At 39.2% G+C, this 25774-nt stretch overlaps 1 protein-coding gene and 2 long non-coding RNA genes across 4 annotated transcripts in view; 2 read left to right on the forward strand and 1 right to left on the reverse strand.

Annotated features, from left to right (window-relative positions):
* Nucleotides 1-25774, forward strand: part of LOC310720699 (mediator of RNA polymerase II transcription subunit 13-like) — a 102093-nt gene that overhangs the window by 17054 nt on the left and 59265 nt on the right. For both annotated transcript variants that reach the window (XM_083531561.1, XM_083531560.1), the window contains exon 2: nucleotides 747-984. In XM_083531561.1, the coding sequence (XP_083387687.1) occupies nucleotides 747-984 (238 nt within the window). The remainder of the gene's footprint in view (nucleotides 1-746; nucleotides 985-25774) is intronic.
* LOC310720744 lies at nucleotides 7367-11825 on the forward strand. The gene is made up of 2 exons (XR_014531817.1): nucleotides 7367-9802; nucleotides 9856-11825. It is a non-coding gene; the product is annotated as an uncharacterized lncRNA (long non-coding RNA).
* LOC310720738 lies at nucleotides 8893-11240 on the reverse strand. Its single transcript, XR_014531811.1, has 2 exons — nucleotides 9846-11240; nucleotides 8893-9798 (listed from the first exon to the last, which is right to left on the reverse strand). It is a non-coding gene; the product is annotated as an uncharacterized lncRNA (long non-coding RNA).

Below are 25774 nucleotides of genomic sequence, written 5' to 3' on the forward strand. Positions count from 1 at the left end.
AATTATCTGGAGAATCTTTGCCAAGGACCTTTTCATTGTATCTCTTATCCGCCACTGCTCATTTCGGGTAATAGAGAAGGTTGTTTAATAGCACTTCACATGAGCCTTAACACAAGAAGCTAAAAAACCCAAATTAAAGTAAAAGTATTGGCATTAAAACCAAATAATGTCTCCTATAAAAAGTAAAAGTAGTCATCTAAGTACTACCTGAGTATTAAGAAGGAAGTGTCTGACTTTCAAATGCGACTAGCATTCGCTAATTGCAAGCTAGGTGACATGGCTTATGTTAGAGTCGACCCACACGATTTATTCATTTCTTGAAATAGAAAGATTTTTTTTAATAATATTGAGCGTACAGTTTTACACAAGGTAAACATTAGCAATTGCGTGAGGCGAAAAAGTGGGAAAATATTAAAATATTTTATTATAATATACTTTAATGTTTCAGATTTGGTTTCGTCAACTCACTACACCACTATGTTTCTGTTTAACTTATATTTTTTAAAGCACAGTTTTCAAACCAACGTTAAACAAAATGCCATACAATTTATTAGAAGGCAGTGCAAAAATGTATCTATTAGTGTATATGTCAAAGAATAAACATAATTTGGGATTGTAGTGGTGAAAAAATGTATATAATGAAGAAGCCTATATAAATGTTAACATTCTGTAGTACATTACTGCATACATTCTGTTTCATCTCTTGTCCTTCCAATTTTAAGCTTCTTTCTGTTGGTCTCTGGTAGGCGGAGTTGACGGGCATCAAATGGCGCTGCTACAATTTTCGTGGTGGCGGCGAATACGGACCCGTGATCTCGGCCCCAGCGCAGGATGACCCGGTGCTGTGCAGCTTTACACGCTGCGTGCAAGCCAACCTGCTGTGTGTTTGGCGACGCAAACTCAAACCTGACGCCAAGGAGCTCTGGATCTTCTGGTGGGGCGATGAGCCCAACTTGAGTGACATCATACACCATGAGCTTGAAGGTGAGTCTGCGGAATAGTACCCTAGATTCTGTGTACGAGTGTGTGTTTGTGCGGAGCGGGTTTGTACGCTTCGGCCGCTTGAGTGTTCGATATTTTTCGCGGCGCTTCGATGTTTGTGTTAAAGACAGGGGTTTTCAAGAACACATGAACTGCTGATGCGTACCGCTTTCCTCCTCGTCTCATTAGAGTTCCCTAAACGGATGTTGCAGGAGTGGCCTAATTTCTATTATTACCCATATTATGGCTACGACGATGCTAATAATGCATGGAGCTTTTACGACGAGCCCTTGTAACCTTCGAAATGGACTCTTGAGATAAAAGTAGAGCCGTATCATTTTCCAGATGCTCTTCCCCAGGATTTGCGGGACCTTAGGGAGACACACAGATGCTAGAGAGAGAGAGAGAAAGCGAGCAAGAGAGAGAGAGAGAGAGAGAAAGAGAGAGAGAATGTCAGTATGCAGGCGACTTTGATTTTGCATGGTGTGCGACTCTTTGAGTGTTTCATTGAGTGTGGGTTCAGCTGAATCTACACTATTTATAGATCCATTTGCATTATCTCATAGCTCTTTATTAACCATGTCTATAACCTGTAGTGGGGGGAAGGGTGGAAGAAAAAGGCACTAAAATATCAGCATTAAAAAACCCTCCCTTTTCCAATGCAAAGATTCTCCTCAGACTGTATATTTGTTCAAAATGTCTGTTCGACCACGTTGCATGTTATACAAGTCACCAACCCCCTCAGGACAACATTTCTCCTAGTTCATCAGCCATCGCATTGTCCCACCAAGCATGCAACAAAATTCCGTGATTTCCCTAATAGTAGTTTGCTGCTGACCCTTTATCAAAACCACTAGGAGCCAAGGCTTTGAAATGTGGGGGAAATGCAACACTTTCTCAGAGGTGCGAGTGTATAAGTCACCTCAGGAATAGGTTGAAGAATCTTACATGGTTTGAGGTAATGGTGTGTTAGCTTATTTCATCCTTGACATACGTAATGGTTCCTACTTAAAGACCATACATCTGTCCACTGTACCTCCAGATTTAGAGGTGTCTATGTCATGGTTGTGGTGATCATTCCTCTAAAGAACTAGCAATCAGGGACATATGATGTTTGAGTAATACTTTGTCAGCAGTCTAAATTGTTTAAGTTTACAGACTACCTCATGGATTTGTTGGAAAAATCCTCAGGGGCTTGATGTACCATTATCTTCCTGCATATTTGGCCCTCAGCTTTGCTGGCTCTTAAAAGTTTTGTGGAACATGGTGATGATCTACAAATGTGTTATTTTGTCTCGTTGCTTTTTCCATCTCCAGACTTTTCCAAAAGCCACACACCAAATTTTGGGTATTAGTGGTAGATGCAGTCTATATGAAGGGCAAATGTTTGGGCTTTACTAAAAACTTTGTTGTGCTCTGAGAAACATGAAGGTACACTGCATAGCAAAAAAGTATGTGTACACTTGTCTAGATACTCATATATGCCGTAGCTAAACACCCTATTCCAGATTTAGTAGTCCATTTCCTTTTAGAATAAGTTTGATTCTTTTGAGAATACTTTCCATTAGTAAGATATTGGGTGGAAATACCTGGTGTGAATTTCCTGATCCAAATCCCTCAGATTTTTCCACCCAAATCTTGTCAAATAAAAACAATGTCTTTAGTGTCATACTGGAACAGGGACATAAAGTAAGCCTTCTCTAGTAAAAGGAAATCGAATTCTACAGCATACAATGACATCTTTCACAATTGTGTGCTTCCAACTTTGTGGCAACAGATTGGGGAAGGCTGATATATGGGTGTGATGGTCAGGTGTCCATGTACTTTTTAACTGATATTGTGTATATCAGGGGTAATAATGTCAATATCAATATTTGTGTCAAGGTTAATTGAGGAGTTTTTCATACAGGAGTTTTGTATTGACGACCAGGGAAATTTAGGTTTGTACTTTTGGAGTTAAAGGAGTCGTGGAGAAACTGGGGACTTGGGTGAAGCTGTATCATAATCATAATCGAAATCAGAATCAGGTTTATTGGCCATGTGTGTTGACACACACAAGGAATTTGGTTCCAGCTGTTGGTGACTTTCAAAGTACAGACATAAACAACACTATATATTTAGCTTAGACTATACAAGACAAAACAGACGATCTGAGACAATACAGACAATGCAATACAGATTAAAAAAGATTTCCTGTTTCCAGTCATGTGATCTCAGCCTGGCTTAGAACACTGTTTGCTGACTCAATAATGAGATGCAAGGGGCGAGAGCACTTACCCCTACTGTTCTGGCTATTCAAGCCCTGAAGTACATACAGTTGATGTATGGGTTTGTAACTCTGAGTCAAGCTCTTGATTTCCCCATGGCTCCTGTGCAGATGGGTGCTTGAAAAACAAACAAATTAGGTAATGCCACCTTAAGTATGAAAAGGTGGTAAAGGAGAAGATAGTTTGTGACTCATCGCATTTGCATGAAGCACGTCTACCATGCACTTTCCCCTTAGCAGAGCCTCTTACATTCGTGGGCATGTTGGGCATTGTGCAGTGAGGTGGGTGACTTCTCTAGGGTGGAAAAACATACCCCGCCTAGACTGCTTTATGCTGCGGCCAGGCAAGATGGAAGAGGAGAGTTCTTGTCTTCTCTTTTTCAAGACAGAGCTATGGCAGTGAGAGAACCCAGTGTCTGAGTCCTTGGCAGACAGCAGGACTGAGGGCTGGCTCCTTCCACCTGGCACCTGCTGCAAGTGTTTCAGAATTCTGGAGCTTATTCCGTCAGTCAAGTCGAGTCAAGGCGCAAGTCATTCAGTGAGCAACTCAAGTGAAACTCAAGTACAAGTCCTTAGCTCTGGTTAAAAGCAGGCTACATTTCATTCACAGAGCGAAAATTGGTTGGATATATTTGTGTTCATCACAGTTTATAGACATTCACACACAGTTTTGCACAACACACTGCATCGAGTAAATGACAGAACAAGGTTAAGTCCAATAATCTCTACACTACACCCCTTTTTTTTTGACTCGCTGTGCCAGATTTATTGATTGTTGACAGTGGCAGAATAAAAGGCAGATAATGTCGCTCTGTAATAATCCCATTAGCATTAAGGATTATGTGAAGCCTTAAATCACGCCTTTCAGTTATTGTGTGTGATATTGCTTGTTAGCCTGGGCTGGTGGCATGCCAGGCATGTCTTGCTTGTCAAAATATTTGCAGAGATGTGAATATTAGATTCATAATGCAATGTAAAAGTAACAATCCAAGGGTGCACCTCGAATGCCAACTTTTCCTAATTTCCGTCCTCAGTCCTTTAGTTGAACTTTGATCTCATGAAAATTACCTAGAAAATATGTTTGGCTTTTATATAAACGTTGTAAAAAGGCTTCTACTTCTTGACTTTCTTCATATCTTTTACAAATTTGTACCACATTGTGTGTCACATTAGCTTTTCGTTTAGCGGAATTTTATTTCGATGCGGATTGTTTTCAGAAAAATAGTATGAGAAATTTTTAAGGTGTAATGAGATATACTTGGCATTACATCATGCACCAATCACCAATCACATCTAATTCGGAATAGAAGTCTACAGAGGAAGTATTTAATTTCTTAATATCTGATTTAATTGAGGAAGTATTAATTTTTATCAGTGTGCAGAGATGACATTTTCTACAAACGCCCTAACTGAAATGCTTTTGTTGGTATGGTTCTGTTACTTTTGCTTGTACTTTTGCTACTTGGTTTTAGTTGGTGAGTTTGCGAGCTAGCTAAGCGGCTAACTAGAACCTTGCTAACAGCTTCAACAGGCAAATAGCTAAGGCCGAACCTTACATGTACGTATAATTTATTTCATTACCATAATGTCAATTAGAAAAAAAAGTATATTGTGTATTTATGAAGTGTCATAAAAATGATGGCTTATATACTGCTAACCGTCTGAAAATGAGACGTTTTTTAATGCTAATCTTATGTTCTTATTTTTGAAATGGGACATAAAAACTTCACGATTTAACTTTGACTGGAGCTTCAGATACACTTAGTGCTTTTGCTACAAGGTTACTTAAAGTCACTGCCTCTTTATGTATATCTGTTTCTTTCTTTCACTCCTTGTCTTTCTTTGTATTTTTTTTCACAAATCTTATTTAAAAGAAAAGTGGTACTTTCTGGTGTCAGCAGTCATTTTGGCATATTCTATTCTATATTTAACTGAACTAACTAGAAATAATAAGATTTTTAGGAAGTCTGAAACACCCGAGTTGTAGTCAAACACTGCACAATTCAAGCTGCACTGGTCAAGAGAAAACCTATCCCTTGAATGTCAGGAAATACCTTTGTTTTCCCACACTCCTCCTCTTTCAAGTGACCTTTGCTGAAGGGGTCAGGGGAAGGACAGGATCATGAATGGAGTCCTGAGCATCACCTAATGGGGGGTTTGCACCCTGAGTTGACCCTTTACAGACTAGCGCTTATCCAGCTATTGAGAGGCTTAAGGAGGGGAGTCCAGGCTTGGCAGGCAGAACTGTGTGTGTGTGTGTGTGTGTGTGTGTGTGTGTGTGTGTGTGTAAGAGAGTGATAGTCTGCAGTCAAAAACTCGGAGATAAGACACATTGTATTATACGGGTTGCTGAGTTCAGGCCATGGAACGAATTAGCCACATTGATGATTCGCATTTATTTTCCTCCCGCATTGTGCCGTCGATGATGATGTCATGGCTGTGTGTGTTAATAAAAATAATAAGGGTTTGCCTTTTTAGTATCGGTGTGTAAGTGTTTCAAATCCTCTTTTTCAGAGGGGTCGGAATAACGGCTTGTTTACATCTTCATCGTGAACGAACGAAAACTAATTGTTTTTTTTGTTTTTTTTATATACTTATTACATTAAACCAATAAAATATGTTCTTGATACATTATAATGGCTCCTGATGGCGAGTCCAGCCTGGCAATTCTTACTTTTATAACACTGGTTTTGCAATAATTTCTAGTGTATTTGATAAATAATTCATAGAACAAATATGTTAAATTGTGAAATAGTGAAATGCACTTTTTGATGAATAATCGAAGCTTGAAGTGGTTGAAGAGATTACTACATAGTAAGTCACCATTTTAGCAAGAATGTTGTGATTCATGTTTAATTAGTTAAAAAACCATTATTTTCAGTTCAGATCTTCAATCTGATTGGTTGATGATCTCTGATGGCACTTCATGCTCTCATTCTACATAAGCCTGAGGTAAATCCCCTATTTGATATGACTGCCTTATGGAAGATTAGGGTGGTTTTCTGCAGTTGTAGTCCATCTGCCTCAAGGTTTTAATGTGTTCTGAGATGCTTTTCTGTCCACCATGGATGTAAAGAGTGACTATTTGACTAATTTCCGTGTGAGCTTGATACAGCCAAGCCATAGCGTCTCTTTTCGAAAAGGCATTTCCACACGCAGAACTGGAGGTTTTTTGTTTTTTTGCACCATTCTGTGTAAACTCTAGACATTCCTGAGAGGGTGAAAATCTCAGGAAAACTGTTGTGACCATTTTTCTTTTTTTTTTGTGTGTGTGTGTGTGAACATTGACCGCTAGAAATGTATCTGCACGGTTGCATAAATTACCGTTTGCACAATAGGCGTTTTTCTATTCAAGCGGCCCGTTAGCGAATATTAATTTTAGCTCGATTCATCTCTGCACCACTTCACCACAATAAACACATCATTGTGGCTGAGTTTACATCATTGCACTGACAAAACAGAGGGCTAAAAGTGTTTACTTTAAGCCACAAATATTATTCGACTCATGCAATCATATGACAAGTGCGCGCGACATGTTTCTGCAATCAGAAGTGCTCAAGGTTGTCGGTGACGCACCAGGAAGCTGCGACGTGCCCCGGAGTGTGTGTTAAGTGGAGTTTTGTGACTCACTTGCTGCTCCGCAGTGCGAACGGTGAAGCAATATTGAAGCAGCGTGCGCGGTTTTATAAGTCTAGAGTAAAAAAACGAGCGAGACGTCTGTCGGCGTTCACACTTCCTCGTGGCCTACTTGGACCAAAACTTCCCTGAATAGCACAGTTCATGAATATTAGAGCAAAAAATAAAAAAACAATCAAGCACAAGAGACCTGGGTCAAGTGTGCATTTAGACAGTACTGTAGACTCATCATCCCGCTCATAAAATCTTCCTGCACATAAATGACTGTTTTCATATACGACCTTGGTTCGAGAGGAGGCAATACAGCAACCATGTAAAACTATATTACTTCTTCATGACAGCCAGTCAATTCTCGACCCCCTCCTTGGTGTATTTGCGCCCCGAGGTCAATGAGGCGAGTAGAGGATGAAATCGTGTTGTCCCAGAATTTATGGAAATAATTCTGCGACTTCTGGCGCTGTAGTCATATTCGATCCAAGGCGCTTTTTTTTTTTTTTTTTTGAGAAATTCTCCTAGGGCAGCCATTTTGGTTTTGGGTCACTCATGGTGTGCTGTGTATTATAGTCAAAATCCTGGGGCATAATTGAGATACTTTTACCACAGGGTCTATAGTTCCCTCTTGAATCCCCAGTGTTACACTCAAAATATAAAACGGATTCGGGGTTTTTTTTGTGTAAAAAGCCTATACAGCTATGTTTGTGAAAGAAAAATAGACATTTTATTAACAGCAGTAACTGTTGTTTCAATTGCAAACTATTCATCTACACTAAAGGGACAAAAGTCTTTGGACACCAGACTTGTGGTTCATCCCCAAAGATAAAGATACAACATTTTGTATAGGATATGCTTTACATGGGATTGAGTTGCTATAGAGCTTTGACCTCAATCCTACCCAACACCTTTGGAAAGAATGTAAATGCTGACTGCACCCCAGGTCTTCTCACCCTACATCGGTACCTGGCTTCACTAACACCCTTAAGGTTGAATGGGCACAAATCTCCACAAGCGCACTCCAAAATCTAGTGGAAGCTCTAGAAGCGTGAACGTTATTGTAACAGCAAATTGGGAGCAAATGTATATTTCAACACCACACCAAGTCTTGGTACATTTACAGAATTTGTCAGATGCCCTTTTCCAGAGCAACCGACATTTATTTGATTCATACAACTGAGCAGCTATGGGGTTAAGGGCCTTGCTGTAGGGGCCCAGGAGCGGGAGCTTGGTGTGGCTGGGATTTAAACTCATCACCTTTAAGCTACCACCTCTCGAAAGGTAAAATGGGATGTTCAAAAAGCACATACAAATCCTATAGTCAGGTGTCCATAGAGTGTATCATAAATACATGTAGAATTCAAATAATTGACGTTATTTATTTAAATGTAATCTAATAAGTCAAGATCTTTTAAAGGAAATATTAAAGAAAACTGTTTTAATTACTGGTTTATTCTAATAAGTGAAGGCAAGTTTAGTAGTTTTTGGAAGCAGTGCCAGTAGACAAGAGTTTTCCACTAAGAGGAAGTCTTTAGGCCAGAAGACTCCTTGTTGTTTCAAAGATATTACAACCCACATAGGTTTTTTTTGTTTTTCTCAAAGAAGTAGAAAAAGAAGAAGAAAAACCCAGCTAGTGATGTTAACAAGAAGCTTTTAGAGCCTCTTGGCCTGAAGACTTCCTCATAGTGGAAAACTACTGTCTGTTGCAAAGCACTGGCAATGCAGGCTGCTTCCAAAAACTGCTAAATAAACGTGTGTTCATTGGAAACTTCTGGAAAGGCCCTGATAATTGAGTTTAAGATAGAAACACATGTGCAAACGTAGTAATATGAAGCAGATGTAACTGTTGTTCAATAAGGAATTGAGAATGATCATAGTGTTGCCTTGTGAATAGTAAATTTCATTATGAAATCTGAATTTTTTTGTTTCCGTATTTGGCAAGCCTCTAGTAATGTTTCTGGTTTGTCATTTTTTTCCCTCAAGCGGTATTCAAATGACACACATTGTGACATAAAATTAATAAAATTGGTTTATTTCAAAAACTTTTTCCTCGTTTACACATCGCTCTTCTTACTCCATGTTCTTTGCTACTCATCGCCTCAGAAATTACATGACCCGATGAGGAATTCGGCACCAATTTCTTTCGCCATTTATCTGTTTCCAATTCTTCACCATTTTTGGACTTTTCCTACTGTTGTTGTTTTCGATTAGCCGCCTTAAAACGTGTCATAGTGGCGTCAAGGCGTCACAATGTCATCCTGTTTAACGGCTTCCTTTATTGACTTCAGTCCGCATACTTTTTTTTATTCGTGTCAAACTTTCTAGGATTTGAATTCAGCGAGAGCGTATGAATGTTTGGTTCTATTTATCACTTTTCACTCACAGTGCCAGTTTTGCCTGACAAACACGCTTTTAGCTTTGTTTGTTGTTTCCATATTAATCCGGACAGACCTGGCATTTTAAACCACACAGATAACCGCACTATAACATCTGCAAACACTGCCTGCCTCTGTGTATAAGCGTAAGAAGCTTTTCTGGCCGTCACTTTTATAAAGCGTTCCCTTTCCGTCGCTTTGAATAATTTGGGGCGAAAGGACATTCGGACCCCATTGAAAAAAAAAAAAACAGTCTGAAGGTTGCCTAAAGGTTGTCTGAAGGGACACAATCAATCTTTCACAATTAAACTGGATACCACGACTGTACATCGATCACTGTCTTATATGTTTTGAGATGAATAAGTCACATGACTGCATCACATGACTAAACATATGTCTCGTTTTTTTTACATTTTCAATCTCAGCATAAAGAATCGCATATTCAAATGTATTCAAATACCGTATTTTCCGGACTTTAAGCCCCTACTTTTTTCCCACGTTTTGAACCCCGCGGCATATACAACGAAGCGGCTAATTTATGGATTTTTCCTGGGTTTTACCAGGTTTTTACAAACTTCAAGCCAAAAAACAGAGACATAAAATTAGACCAATGAAATTTCCGAACGGAAACAAAAAAACGCACCTCACCTGTGTTCTGAGCTGCACGGCATCGGGAGAAAAAACTTCCACGGAAGGAGGAAGACAGTGAACAATGACTTTCTTGGTCGGCTACTGTTTAGATACAAGCCATTGTAACGCGTTGTATCAGGGTCTCCAGTTACAACAGAAATCATATAAGCACAGACAGGTTTCCAAAACTCTTGTTTTTTTCTTTTCTTGGCAACAGCGTTATGGGTTGGTCAAAGAAACTTAGAAATGAGCATCAGAAAATAATAAGGACATATTCCTCGGTCTTGCACACATGCAGTAATAGCGGAAAAAGCAGGCTATTCCCAAAATGCCGTTTTGTTCTTAAAGGACCCACAACATATTTTACCCGTTACACCGTGTAACAGACACTGTCTTTCCTTAAAACCTGTGTAAAGTTCATTAGTTTCAGCGGCTTATACACAGGTACGGGTTATTTATGTTAAAAATAAAAATCTTTGTCAAATTCAGTGTGCGGCTTATATATGGGTGCGCTTAATAGTCCAGAAATTATGGTAAAGAGTTTTTAATAGACAAAAAAAACGTGTTCATAAATGTATCCGCTGTAATGTAGATGTCACCTTAGGTTCACTTAGACAAACCCAACAATGTGCTTAACTGAAGAGACCAGAAAGTGCTTAAAGATAATGAATCCTTGCTTCGTTATCTTATTTTATGTTAAACATTATTGTTTTATTAGGTATAGAATAAAACGCCCAGCCGCAAATTGATTTTAATAACACTTTCATGATTTATTATGGAACAATACAAAACATCTGCAATAAAGGTTCTGCTACGTTATAGCAGCTGTACACACTGCTCTCTTAACCAGTTTTGATTTGTTTCTCTCTTGAAAGATAGTAAGAAGAAAGAGCACATGCTACAAATAAGACAATGTACTGCTTTGCATACTACTGGTGCAAAGCACTGAGAATGGAGGCTCCTTTGCAGTTTGTTTGGAATACATTTGTGCTTGGAAATTTCCAATTATTTCCTTTTGGGATTCCTGAATGCGTTAAAATTGAATAAATAAATCATTAAAAAATAATAATAAACATGTTAAACATGTAAAGGGTTATGACTTTGTGCTTTTGGGAAAGTTGTGGGAATTTAAAGGGTTTCATGTATATAAAGGTTTAATATAAATGATTGATTTTTGGTGTTGACATGTCTGTGACAGCTTCATTCCCTCACACAGCAAACACTCCTGCCTGAGCTTGACCCCAGTGCTGTTATTACTTGTGTCAGTTTACAGGAAGCTAATGATCCCACAGAACTGATGGATTGGTGATAACAGGCTTCACTGAAGCTGTAGTAAAAGAAAAAAAAAAGACAAAACAAAATCTATTTAATGAACCCATTCCGAGTGTTGAGTGTAGAGTTAGTTTGAATTAGTCGCTGAGCAAATGATGCCCTGAAGAGTTTTTTTGCTATTAAATCTGTAAAAAGAACTATTTGGGGTATTAGTATACCCAAAACATAGGAGAGTCTCAGAGTACAGCTGCTGCTCCCCCGAATCGAGAGGAGCCAGTCGAGGTTTGGATAAAGGGATGCTTACCTCCTGACTTTAGATAGAGAGGTTTCGGGTATTTTCCAGCAGAGATCCTAGGGCGCCCCCATGACCCGCTGAAGAGATTAGAGCTCACATGGATTGGAAATGTTTGAGTAGTAGCAGGAATCTGTAGGCAGTGATCGAAAACTTTGGACTGAGCTTCGCAGTGTGCTGGTAGAGTGAAGTAAAATGAAATCGAATGAAATATGGTTAAATAAAATAAACTACATTTATTGATGTTTATATTAGTATTTGATTTGTACATTGTAAGGATGAAAAAGTCTAATAATTCAATTACATTAAATCAACTACATGGATGGATGGAGGGATGATGGATGGATGGATGAATAGGTTGATGGATGTATTTATGAATAAAGATGAATATACTCACGGATGGTTGGCTGGATTAATATATAGTTGGATAGTTGTAATAATGGATTAATGGTTGGATAAATAGTTGTATGGGTGGATGGAGGGATGGATGGATGGATGGATGGATGGATGGATAGGTGAATATATAGTCGGATAGATGTATTAATGAAGTAATTGATGGATGGATGGATGGATGGAAGGATGGATGGATGGATGGATGGATGGATGGATGGATAGATAGATAGATAGATAGATAGATAGATAGATAGATAGATAGATAGATAGATAGATAGATAGAGACGGACGGACGGACGGATTTATTAATAGGTGGATGTATTAATAGATAGATAGAGCTATTAACAGATGGACAAAAAGATAAAATACACTAAAATTGATGATGATGAACGAATGAATGATGATGAAGAAAATTGAGATGCATATATGATGTTTTTTAATTCATGCCTTATAAAATACATTTTGTTTTCTTATTATAATATATTCCAGTTGAAAATAATAAAACATATATTTTGCTGTGTGCATATATGTGTGTGTGTGTGTGTGTGTGTGTGTGTGTGTGTGTGTGTGTGTGTGTGTGTGTGTGTGTGTGTGTGTGTGTGTGGTCACTCTGTCAGTGGCACTTCAGGATGTACCGTGTTCGCAGTATAACACGGTTCCTCTAAGCAGCGAGCGTAATCTCTCCAGATTTGTGCAGTTGTTAAATTCTCTCTCTGCCTGTTCTCACATTTCTCACTGTGTGCTCATTTTCGAGTATGTGTCCACTCCCTCCCCATCCCCTACACCCCTCCTCCCCGAGCTGTTGGGGACACAACCATTGTTTCAATGAGCTCTCTGTCATACATCATGGCCTAAATATAGATCTTGGGCAAATCGATGTGCGAGAGGGAGCGCTGGAGGAAAAACACAAGACTCTTCCTCTTGTTTATAACGTCACCTCCCTGCACACCGGCTGCCACGTTTGCTCTAATTAGCCACAAGTGGCTTGGCACTCGGGGTGACCTTTTTTCCGGCCGGGGGTGAAGAGTAGGGGATAAAGTATGTCGTAGAACACTTTGCATTTGGCCCTTTGTGTCATTTTGTCAACAGAAAATGACTTTGCTCATGACATCAGTGTTCAGGTTTGACCCGATTATCTCTGGTGATATTTATACGACTTCCATGTCGTATTTGGGCACAAAAAATGTTTCTCCTGTTTCAGTAAACTTCACTCATCAGTGCTGTTTTCTCACATCCATATATTTTTTTGACATTCAAACACACAAACACACAATTTACATTTATTGTGCATTTCCTAATAATTAGGGTTAATGCAGTTTTAAGTGGAGTGTCCTGCTCCTAGATACACCCTTGTAGGATTTTTCTATTGTACAAGCTCAAACCTGTAACTGATCCTGGATCGTTTTTTTTTGTGCTGCTTATTTTAAAAAAAGTCCACCACCCCCATTCCCACCCCCAGAGGAAATCAGGACACTGAATCCACTTCCTCAGACAGGCTGGCACAACTCCAAAAACTTTGGTTTCAAATTAATCTCGGAAAGTCGTCTCTGATTGTAAGAAAGAAAGAAGGAGTCGTAAATCTTTGTCTGATGTCATTAGTTTTGTGTTCTTTTTTTTTTTCCGGAATCGGAATAAAGCAGGTTTTTTTTGGAGGTAAATTTCTTTCTTGTACAGTTCGAACATGACCTTCTAGCGTTATTTTAACTCGCACTTTACTATCGGAAAGCTAGTAAATATGGTAGAGAATTGAATTTACGTTATTGCATTATGAGAGCATATCTTTCATCAGATGGAGTTCCTGCCGTGGCTTATTCCCGCTCTCGGGAGTAGTAGTATCGATCCCTTGGTAATTTCACCTGCACGGCTTCAGGAAGTGGAAATCTCCCCTCTGCAGTGTCATTGATTGTGTTTGGATTTTTTTTTCTTTTCTGTTTGTTTTTTTTTTTACCTCCTTTGGAAAAGGCTCTGGCTCTTTTCACGCCCGTTTCATACGTTATCATTACCTGCGGAGTTGGAAGGCATCCTAGAGCCCAGACGAATCGATACATGCACAAAGCGGCCAATCAGGGTGGATTAGCTGAGCATAGTTCAAGAGACAATTTGACAATAGGATAACTATCACCAATAGAAATCCTTCGCTGATTACTTTGAGGTTTCCCACAAATTCTCCGAGTAATCGAGAGACCCGATCATCTCCACCATATCGGTACTTTTGAAAACGATCCCTGCTGCCCATTAACACGACTCTGTGAAGGGATCCCTCAGGGTTACTAGCATGCTAGCAAGCACCACAGAAAGAAGTGACCTTTCATTAATGAACCTTTAATAAAGAGCTCATGTGTTGAAGTGTTGATGTGTTTTCTAGTTTAAAGAATGTACCTTACCTTATGGACTAGTGGGGGACTACTTTTTCTTTTTTTCCAGCTTCAATTCCTTTTTTTTTCTCCACAGCACAGCTTTTAGCCTTACAGAGCAAAACGAGTTTTGTACAATGCACTTGTACTTGCCAAAATATAAAGACAATGCAGAGAATAGAAATCCAGAGGTAGGATTCTTTGCATATAGGCTAAGAAGAGTCACAATGAATTTTTACATCTGCAGATCATCGTGATATTAACATATTCATGGCAAAAACCAAAAAACTAGAACAAAAGTAGAATATTTTACATCTCATACACGTCCTACTTTAAAACTTTCACTGTAAATCTGTCAAATCATGTATCCAAAAGTCTTTGGCTATATCTTTAACCCAGAAAGACACTACTACTTCCCTCCATCTTGTCAACAAAATGGCTACCAGAGTATAACTAAAACATGCATTCAAACAATGTTAGTCTTAATAGCAAAATATAGGCTAATGTTAGCTTGCTAGCAAACCAGAGGGGAAGTGGTAGCTGGGTGGTTAAGGCTTTGGGTTACCGATCTGAAGGTCAGGGGTTCAAGCTTTAGTATTGCTAAGCTGCCACTCTTGGGCCCTTGATCAAGGCCCTTGGCCCTCAGGAGTGCTGTATCTAATCACAGCTTGCTGATATATGAACAGAAATAATTTCACTGTGGTAAAATGTACACGTGACAAGTATTAAGCACATTAACCATTCTGCTCTTTTATACTCATAATTAGCTAAACAGTAATCTTGATTGTCAATAAAATTGGTTAGCAAGTGGTCAGATAGCTGTTACTGTGTAAGATAAGATTAGCTGAATGAACTACTTAGATTGTAGTTACAGGTCAAATAAAGGACAAATAGCTACTACTGTGTGCAGTGACATTATGTAAATTAATGACTTCATTAGCTTGCTAGCTAGATACTTTGTTCATCCCAGAGGTCATGTAGTTACTACTGTAGGCAGTAACATTAACTAAACCGATTAACTTTTTTTTTTAGAAGTCAAATAATGTGTATGGTAACAGTAGCTAAATTCACTACTTAGCTAAATAAACATTGCACAATTCAGTGAGATCAGCAAGTATTTATCTAGGAGAATTTGAAGGGTAGCATTACTCAGGCCAAAATTTATTCATATGCATGCATATACTAAATCCTTTATGTGATTAGGACTGAAATGCGGGATTAACTGCTTTTCTATGTGTTCAGATGCAGATTTTCTTTTATAGCTAATATGTTGTGATGAAAAGCCACACGAAAACAGGGCATTTCTGTTCTCCGACATGATTCACAACCTGCATAGAGAACCATGAGAGAGAGTGTGAGAGAGAGAGAGCGAGAGAGAGCAGGAATGTTCTTGGAAAAGTGTACAGTTTGGGTTCTGTGTGTGTTCAAATGACTCAGAAAGAGAAAATGGAGTCTGAGGACGAACGAACAACCGTGTCTCCGTTTGACTTCGCTTTGATTTTCTGTCTAACCTGTTGCAGCGCTGCTTGTTTTATAAGCATCTGAGCTTGTTTTAATGATCCGGAGATGATTTTTGTGCTGAGACAAGAGAGATTAAGACAGACAGCTCCTTGTGCACACTTTTGCTTTAGAAGGAAACGCAACCAGCTGAAAGAATGAACGCTTTGTGTGTTAATATCTCGGTGCCAAAGAGGGAGGGGAATGAGGAGGAGGAGGATGTATTGACTGGTGGGGGGAAGGAATATTTAAGAGAGAGAAAGAGAGAGAGAGAGAGTGTATGTGTATTTATGTGTGTGTGTGTGTGTGTGTGTGTATGTGTGTGTGTGTGTGTGTGTGTGTGTGCCATATCTGCGGTTGCGCAGTGTTTACAGTACTTGTTGTACTTTTGTTCTTGGATCCGTGTCATAGTCTCATGAGAGGGACGCAGCTCATACACGCTTTGTTGTTCTGTTGTAAGACAGTCAGCTTTTCACTGCATCAGAATAGCAGGAATTCGGAACGAATCAGCAGATGTAGAAACGGAATTGACACCGTGCACGGTGCCTGTTTGTTAACGTCGTAGTGGCGACGTCGTCTTCCCTGAATCCGATTGGCCCGAAGGCTGTGATTTAAACCACAGGTTTCTGTTAACATGCTCATTCTACTAGACTGCCTCGTCGTTTCCGTGGCAACAGCTAATTCATAGTGTCTCCTTGTATAGCGTAATCGAAGGCTAGTAATTAGTGTATAAAGATCAGGTCGATCTTTAACAGCGAAGGTGATGGTCGATATGGTGATGTTCTTTAGCATTTGTGGAAGGAGTCTCCAGTGTTAGCTTTTCTATATTTGGACTTTGTGAGGTTAAGGAACTTTTCTATATTGTCAGCAGGATTTTTGTTTTAATCAGTCCAAGTTATGGAACTGTACCACATGTACTGTTAGGAACACTGGTCTGGTAACTGTAGCTTCACTTCACAGTAGCTGCACTATCAAAGATGTGTTTTACATAACAGTGCACTTCTAAGTGGTGGAGAAAAGAAGCGAATTTTTATTTGAACATACACAAAAATTGAGCATGCAGTGTTTGTGAACATGTGTAAAAACAGCTGGTTCGGGAAATGCAGATCTTTTAAAAAGACAAAAATTTGAAACTCCAACAATTTATTTCACAGGATCATGTATACACTGGTTAGCCTTTTTTTGTTGTTGTTTATTGCAAAAACCACAAACAAAGATTTCAGATATATTTTCTACATGTGAATGCACACTGACTGTATTTAGGTAATGACAGCAAAGTGACAATGACATTACAGCAGACTTTTTTTAGTCAATCAATTTATACCTTCATGGGTTCCCTGGTGGTCTAGTGGTTAGGATGTGGCGCTCTCACTGCTGTGGCCCGGGTTCGATCCCCGGTCAGGGAACCAACCCCAGCCATTAAGGTTGCACAAGCCTTAGTGCCGGTCCCAAGCTCAGATAAATTGGGGAGGGATAGGAAGGGCATCCAGCGTAAAAACATGTGCCAAATCAAACATGCGGATGATCCGCTGTGGCGACTCCTAATGGGAGAAGCCGAAAGAAAGTAGTAGTAATTTATACCTTCATATTTATAATGTATGTAAAAATGTAAGTCAGAAAACACTGAGACGTCTCATACGTGCGACGAAAGCAGCGCTCTGCCAAGTACATCAATTTGAAAAGTCGTTTGTTGTGATCTGAACGGGTCATGTTACAGTGTCACCTGATTAAAAATATGTCAATGTTTCTGAATATCTTAGCGGCGTTTCATATACAAGATGGCATTTTTTTGTCAGGTGATGCAGTCATGTGACCCATTCAAAAAATTCAACATTATAGTCTTGGGGTCACCCGCAGGAAAAAGTCCAACTGTCTGTGGCGATTTTCCTTGACATCGATGACATCATTCAGTAGATTGAAAGAGACAGGATGTGAAGAAATGCTTGACGGAAATGACATGGTCCCGAGCATCATACGTTTGTGACGTGTAGTGATGTAAACGTTTCAGTCCGGATGACGGATTTTTGGGAAAAAAAAACGTCATTTGTCAAAGTATCCGGATTAATGTGGATGTAGCCTCAGAGTAAATATTTAATGAAAGAGATTTCGCCTGTTCAGTGAGAGAGAGAGAGTGTGTGTGTGTGTGTGTGTGTGTGTGTGTGGGCTGTGGAGGTATGCTGGTATAATGTGTGTGTTCTCTGTGGTTGGCCCTTGGCTTTAGAGGCTTATGTGTTACAGAAGTCTATGCCCAGAGTTTCTGTGTCTGGCCACCTCTCCTTTTTACTGAAAAAGGTCGGTCTCTCTCTCTCTCTCTCTCTCTCTCTCTCTCTCTCTCTCTCTCTCTCTCTCTCTCTCTCTCTCTCTCTCTCTCTGTCTCTCTCTCTCTCTCTCTCTCTCTCTCTCTCTCTCTCTCTCTCTCTCAGGGGCAGCCAGAAAATCCCCAAACTGCTTATTACCTCCTTTCCTGAAGCCAGTCCCAGAGTCACACTTCCATTAAAAAAACAAATCTGTTTCATTTATTTATTTATTTATTTATTTATTTTTTCTTGTTAATCTCTTTACAGTAGTACATTTATTTCCTCCACATTCCACTACTGTAAACTACTGAATTCCTGATTCATACTGAATCATCGCCCGTAGCACACAAAGCTACAACCCGGTCAAAAGTATCATTAAAACGCCTTCGGGTAAATGTCGCTTTACACTACACACTGCACAACCGAAGCAGCTTAACTACAGGAAATCCTTATCTTGCGCTTATCTAACCGGGTAATTACGAATATTAACCCAATGACGCTGCTTGAAGAGCGTTCTGCTCCTCGCAAACTGAATCTAAGTGTCAATGTCAGTCAAGTAATGAGTGCACATTTTTGTTTCAATACACCGGCTTGTTTAAAACACCGATGCTCACTTACAAAGCTAAAAGCGGACCAGTATCTCTCAGCGATTAGCTCACCATACACTGCACCATGCGCCCTCCATCCTCTACCACTGCTCGACTGGTCCCACCATCTTCTCTGTCCTGGAACTGAGGTGGTAGAACGAACGATCTGTCTTCACACAAGGTCTAAAGACCAACGTTTTTGAAGGAGAGATAGCTTTGTTTGTTTTTTTTGGTAATAAAAATATTTATATTATTTAAAAAATATAATAACATTTCAAATTTTTTCTAATACAATGTCTTATTAAAAGTGTACATTTTTTACAACTTTTTCTAAATTTACTTTCAATAAACTAAAATTTCAGCCAGAAAAAGGTATACATGCAAACAGGCAGCAGTATTCTTCATCCCGTATTCAAACCACCACGCTAGCTAAAAAACGTATCGCCGATTACGTGTTCCTTAAGAGACGTGATTCAAATACATTTGCAAAACTCACATTTGCATTTAGCACTTTTTGTACACAGATGGCACAAATGGCTGCCAAAGTTCGGTTCGCTTCGTTTCTGGTGTCTAAACCGATCCTGTTGTATCGAAGAGAAACAAAACAAAACTCAACAGTAAATCTAATCTTTGGTTGGACAAAAGAAAATAAAAGCGTTTCCACCTTATTTGTAGAGAAATCAGTCAGGCAAGTGCTGTGGGCGGGAGTTTTCGAGGAATTGACGTCTGACTAGTTCTTCCTAATGTTGCCAGGTTTGCAAAATCAAATACTTTTGTTGCACTCCAACTGCTTTAACAGAATCTGGTTTTTAAGTACCGCCCAAAAATTCTAGTTCTGTTAAAGAGTTAATTGTTGTTGGGGTTTTTTCTTCATTTTGCTTACAACTGTAATCACTCTGTCCTTCAGCAGCCTCTCTTTCATCTCCTCTTCCTCATAGGTAATAAGAAAAAGGATTTAGTGAGGAAGTGGACTGTCATGTACAGCAGCCAGAGACCAAAGCAAGTGCAGGAAAAGTGAAGACAAATCCAAAGAAACCTGACATTAGATCAAAAGTACAAAAAAAGCAAGCTGAGGTCAGGTGATCACAACCCTAGACAGGGCAATATGCAAAGCCGTGATGTAACAATGCAGACAAAAAAAAATAAAATATCGACTAATCAAGAGTAAACTCAAAACATGAGATGGATAGCCTGGAAGTGTGACATGCTCTGCAAGCTTTGGTGCAAGAGGGAATATTCTTCATAATTATAAAATAATGATGCTGGACCCACTATATGAACGATTCATCAAAGAAAACTCGGAAACAATATAAATAAATTTAGCTGTTTATATACAAACTAGTGTCGGAGCTGCGGTTACAGAAAACGCAACACTTTCTGACCAAACAGATTAAAAAATTCATAGATTTTTTTTCCAAGTAGCAACACGCTACCACCCTGTTATAACTTTTATATAATCGCTAAATCTCTAAATATTATCCTTATAAAGTCTTAGCTTATGAGAGATGTATGCATCTTTTTTTTATATAAAAGTTAATTTTGTAGCTATTGTGAATTATTGCAACCAATAGTAGAAAGTGTGCGATTCTGGTAGTTTAATGGGTTAAACGATGACCTGTTGAACGTTTTCCCCCCCTACTTTTGTCCCTGGCGGAATTTGCGCAACTTTACGTCTTTAGTCTTTTATGTAACTGGAATTGCAAGCCGATACAAGACGGCTGTTCACCCGCAGGCTCGCCACAGCTCTGCGGTACGGCTGTAGTAACCATACAATCAGGTTTGCACTTGTCCCGGCTTTTGGAAATGGTTAGCAATAAAATTGCGAGGTTGAATCGGTGAGGTTAAATAACAGGTGTGTGCGGGCTCGAGAGCTCCGAGAAAGTCTAGACTTCCATCCACAGGCACTGATATCGGTATAGCGCGTTGAAAACAACACGAGTCGGTGTGTGCTGCCAGCCTGCAGCACAATTTCAGCGCCTGCTTTATAGTGTTTCTTGGCTGCTGGTGAGGTTTAATTTGGCTAATTAATCTCGTGTTGGACTCACTTTGAGACGATGGCACTTGGGCTCTGGTTATTGGGGTATTAGATGCATGTTGTGGGGGACAAAAAAAGTCTTTTAAATATTTAAAGAGCGCTTTGTGAGTTTGAAGTATTCGTTTAAAGTAATGCATTTAAAAAACCATTAAAAAGCATTAAAAACTGGCAGCTTATATGTTGAAAAGTGTGAGGGGTGTAGAGTAGGTGCCAAAACTTAAGGTAATTTATTTTGCTGTATAAAGAAATGGATTCAAAATTCAAAACACTTATGTCATCCCTAAGGAACAAGCAATCATTGAAGTGGGTCGATTTTATATATATATATATATACTGTATATAAAATGTGTGTGTGTGTGTGTATAGCTGCCTGAGCTAGAGCTGCAAAGATAAGTGACTGTCAAGTGATGTAACCGTGTCGGATCAGTCCTCTGGCCTTTCTCTCTGTCTCTGTCCTCTCACGATTGTCAAACGCTGGCAGAGGTTCAGTCTTTTTCCTCTTTTCTTTCCCGTCTTTTTGGAGCAGCTTTAAACAAACACTAGTTTACAGTAAATCGTTGGAAATCTCTGAATAAAGCTAGCTATCAAACAATACAATAAAAGAAAATCCCTCAAAATACAGCTGAATTGAGAAAACTGTCCAAGTCTAGCCGCTCAGCTAACAGGACACTGATTGGCTAACAGTAAGAAGATACATAGCTACCATTCTAAAATATAATCGCTCATTCTTTACACATATCACAGTTAGGGTCAGTCAGATACAGAGTGTGCAAAGGAGCCTAAGGGCAGATTTAAGACTTGGTCAAATTGGAGTATCTTTTTAATCCCTAAGGGATAATCACTTGTCCAGACAGCCACAAAACCACAAGAGCAAAAGGCAGATTGAGCACAAGAAATAATAAATGGACAAGGTTTTGGGACCCCTGACTTTTACAGTGGTTCTTCCGCAAATGTATACGAAGACACATTTGTATTGGACATCTTTGGAGGTAGCAGCATTACATTTTCTCCTCATTTGAATTCAGAGACCCTTCTTGAAAATATGCTTTAAATAGGGTTGAGTGGTTTTAGAGCTCTGATCTCAATCCTACTGAACACCTTTGGGATGAATTGAAACGCTGACCACACCCCCAGTCCTCCTCACCTCACATACTGTACATCAGTACCTGACTTTATCAACACCCTTATCTTTGAATGAACACAAATCTCTAGAAGCACACTCGAAAATCCAGTGGAACTTCTTTCCAGGAGAGCAGAGGTTATTATAACAGCACATGGGGACTAAATATTGAACGGTATGTTCTAAAGCACATACGAATCTTATGGTCAGCTGTCCACAAACGTTTGAAAATAAATGCAGATATAGATGTAGACAGATTTGCAGTACATACATATGAACATATGTGGAAAAACTAGGCGTGGATATTAATTAAAGCAGATAGAAAGAATCAATTTAGACCAATCAAATTCAAGAGTTCAACAATGTATACTTAAAAATATATATTTTTTTAATAACGCACAATTGTTTCAGAGCGGTTTTAAAAACCCGCTTTATTTGAAATGGTTTGCATGATGTTACATGTAAATATTACAATATATAGTATTTGCCAGTGATTAAATGAATGAACAGCCTGGAATTTGTTTTGGCTTTTTCAGACATGTTTTGACTGGCCATTAGGCTGCTGTTGTTAGTAAGAATGGCCTGAGCGTCATTCGTGAATAAAAAAAACTACCCTCACTTCATTTTTTTTTTTTTAATAAATCTTGCCATTTTTTTGTATTTGTACTTTCTATTTTGAATTTCAAACAAAACTTAACAAAAAAAATGAGACCTAACATCAGCACCTAAAGACACATTTAAAGCTCTTAAAGCTCAAACTGCACTCGTGTCTGAAAGAACAGGCTCCTGTAACATGACACCAGAGAGAGAGAGAGAGTGAGAGAGAGAAAGAGAGAGAGAAAGAGAGAGAGAAAGAGAGAGAGAAAATCTCAGGAGCTTTGCCTGAGTCACTGCAGAAAAACTATGTAACAGCCCTGACTCTCTGTAATTGAGTCCAGATTTGTCTTTTTCTCCTCTCTCGACCCCTCCTTCTCTCCCTCTTTACCTCCTTTTCTGTTTTCTCAGTCTTTCCGAAAGTTGACGACACCGTACGTCCATGTGCTGGATAACAAAATTTCATTTTCAATAGAGAATAGAATAAAAGCCTACTCCCATAGGCACACACACACACACACACACACACACACACACACACACACACACACACACACACACACACACACACACACACCCCACACACACACACACACACACACACACAAAACTGCAGGCTTGGGCTCCTAAATGCCCGCTTTCACAAATCGCACATTTTCAAACTGCTATTTTCGTAGCTATGATTTGGTTGTAATAGCACACGCTGTCCGTCTGTGTTTTCTTACAGTTTCCTCAAAATAATGCACCGAAAAATATTAAAATATGCGCTAGGGGGAAAAAAAAACGCTTTAAAACTAACAAAGGGGAAAAAAAAAACACTTTTTTTTTATTGTGAATGTGATTAGGGATTGCAATGAATGCACTTCTCATATTACACACACACACACACACACACACACACACACACACACACACACACACACACATTCACACACTCCTTTTTTTTTCTTCTTGCACACATATAAACATCTAAAGCTGACACTAATTTTACAGCAATCTGCATCTATATACTGTACCACCATCTATAAAGTCGAGTGCAAAGGTTTTCACACAGTTTGGACAGAGAGGAACGGAAAGTTCGATTTTGTCAATTTGAGTTATCCAAAATCCCCAAATGCTATATATATATATATATATATATATATATATATATATATATATATATATATATATATATATATATATATATATATATATATATATAGTTATTTGTGTTTGTTTATTTGGCTTACTTTTCAAATGTTCCCACACTGCCTTCTTTAGATCATGAGTGCAAAATGGGTCATGGCAAATTTATTAATTTTCCTCTCATGTTTTACATTGTAGCCCCTTTATACTGCAAGATGCACATTTCATTTGCAACCCTTTGTGTCAGGGTTCAGAGATCAGAAATACATCAGAGGCTCAATTTCATCTTTCGTTAAAATAACTATCAGGCGGAGCAAGTATATTTTTCTTTTTAACACATCTGTATGTACATGCTCTGCTTCTAAATGTAGTTTCTTGCATTCATATTTCCACTTGCAAATACTGGTTGCCAGATTATTCTTGAATAGAGCCCAGACTTCCACTGGACTAAAAAAGGAAATGCTTTTGAATACAAAAAAAAAGAAAGAATGTGGGAGAGAAAATGCAGAACAGAAGAGGACATACTGTGTAATTTTGTTGATCAAAAGCGGTTGATATTTTCTTATGTTTTATGTTGCCTTGCTGTGAGATACATTTCATTTGCCGTACTTTGCAATTCGGTCTGGGTTTGTTTGGAGAAAAATTGTTAAATTGAGGTCTTCTTCTTCAAAAAAAAAAAAACACCATGGGGGTTACAAACTTTTGCACGTATTTACATGGGATTACTTAACCCACTGCTGGTTTTCAGTTTTCCTCCAGACTGCTCAAAAGAAGGTCCCTGTAGGGTACCTGTATATTAGCAAACTCTAATGGCTGGAATCGAATCTCTTGGATGTATTTGCACTAGGTTTGGGTCATATACTCAGCGGCTTGTGTGCACTCGATGCCATGTTGTGGCAGCCATGTGTCTGATCTGGCCATTTATTTTATTCTTTTAGGGGCGGCGCAGTTCTCGTATTGCTGATTTGTGGTAAGAGCGAGTGCGATCCCAGAGCCCAGCATTTATTCTGTGTTTACGAGAAGATCAGTGTCTGCACGCTGCCTAGATATATCTACGATGGTCTGCTCCTGTAGGTTTGATGAAACGGCTGAGTCAGAGATTTCAGGTGACTGGCGTGCAGAAGGTTGCGGAGGACGTTCGGGGGCTAGCATGAACAGATGCTCGTGGGAGTGGCAGCTTGCCGGGTTTCTTTGCGGCAAGGACGAGAAGAAGAGAAGGGAGGAGGGAAAGAGGATAAATAGATTGTGTTGGGGAAAGGGCTTAAGCAAGGAAAGTGTGCAAGGGGGTGGGGGAGACACAAGGAGCAGTTTGGCACTTGGAGCGACTGCTTATTTAAAGGGGGTAAGATGAGAGGTGGAACTCCAGTGTGACCTTTCACCTCGACAGCCCTACCCCCCTTCTTGAAATGCGTTTGGAAAGCTAGCCAGAGCAGTCACACCATCTGGAATCGAGTAACGCAGGAATCGGAGGCACAACGCACCAGTAACGAATGTATGTTCAAGAAATCGCAGACTTGAATCCAAATGTTGTGCATATATTATTTTACGTTTGGAAGCCTGTGCAAATTCAGTCTCTTACTATGCAGCTGCTTGAACCGATTTAATGGCCTTCCCATTCAGATTATGCAAATTACCTGCGCGTAGTTCACAATTCCGTGGTTGCCAGATTGTTCCTCGAGGAAGACCGTAGACTTACAGTTTAAAAACAAGGACTTGCGTTTGAACATGAAGGGGAAAAAAAGCAGACTGAAATCGAAACGTCTTTGTCTTTAACTTTGAATATAAAAACAGTAAGAGGCAGTTTTAAAGTCAAAACAAACGACACGTATATACTTATCTAGGAAAGAAAAGACGGCAAGCATTGCAATAAACCTCACGTGATCTTCGGTCATCGTCATTTCGTGTTATTCGGCGGTTTTTAACACAGCACTCGATCCAGTACTTTACGTTATTTAGCGTTTTGCTCGTTCGTCTTTTTAACTGCTGCATGCTAACGGTTACTGCGCCAGATGATTTAATCAAACGAGGAAATGCTAATAGGTCTTATTTAGCACGTACATTGTAACTATCTAAGATATCGTTTTGTCTCGCTAAATTTAATTTGTCAAATCAATAAAATAATGTTTTTGTTCATCTGAGGCACTGGAGGCTAAACTGACCGTGTGCTCATGTGCTATCAGACGTCTGTTCATAACTTTATGATTTCATGAATCCTGCTTCCAGGTCGTCCACTATCATAGAAACAGTGATAGGAATGAAAGTACGAATTTAAATCGTATATACTGATACTATGCATTTCCTTAAATCTGCTTTGTCACAATGTTGT

Source organism: Silurus aristotelis (genome assembly GCF_946808225.1).
Source record: "Silurus aristotelis genome assembly, chromosome: 26".
NCBI lineage: Eukaryota > Metazoa > Chordata > Actinopteri > Siluriformes > Siluridae > Silurus > Silurus aristotelis.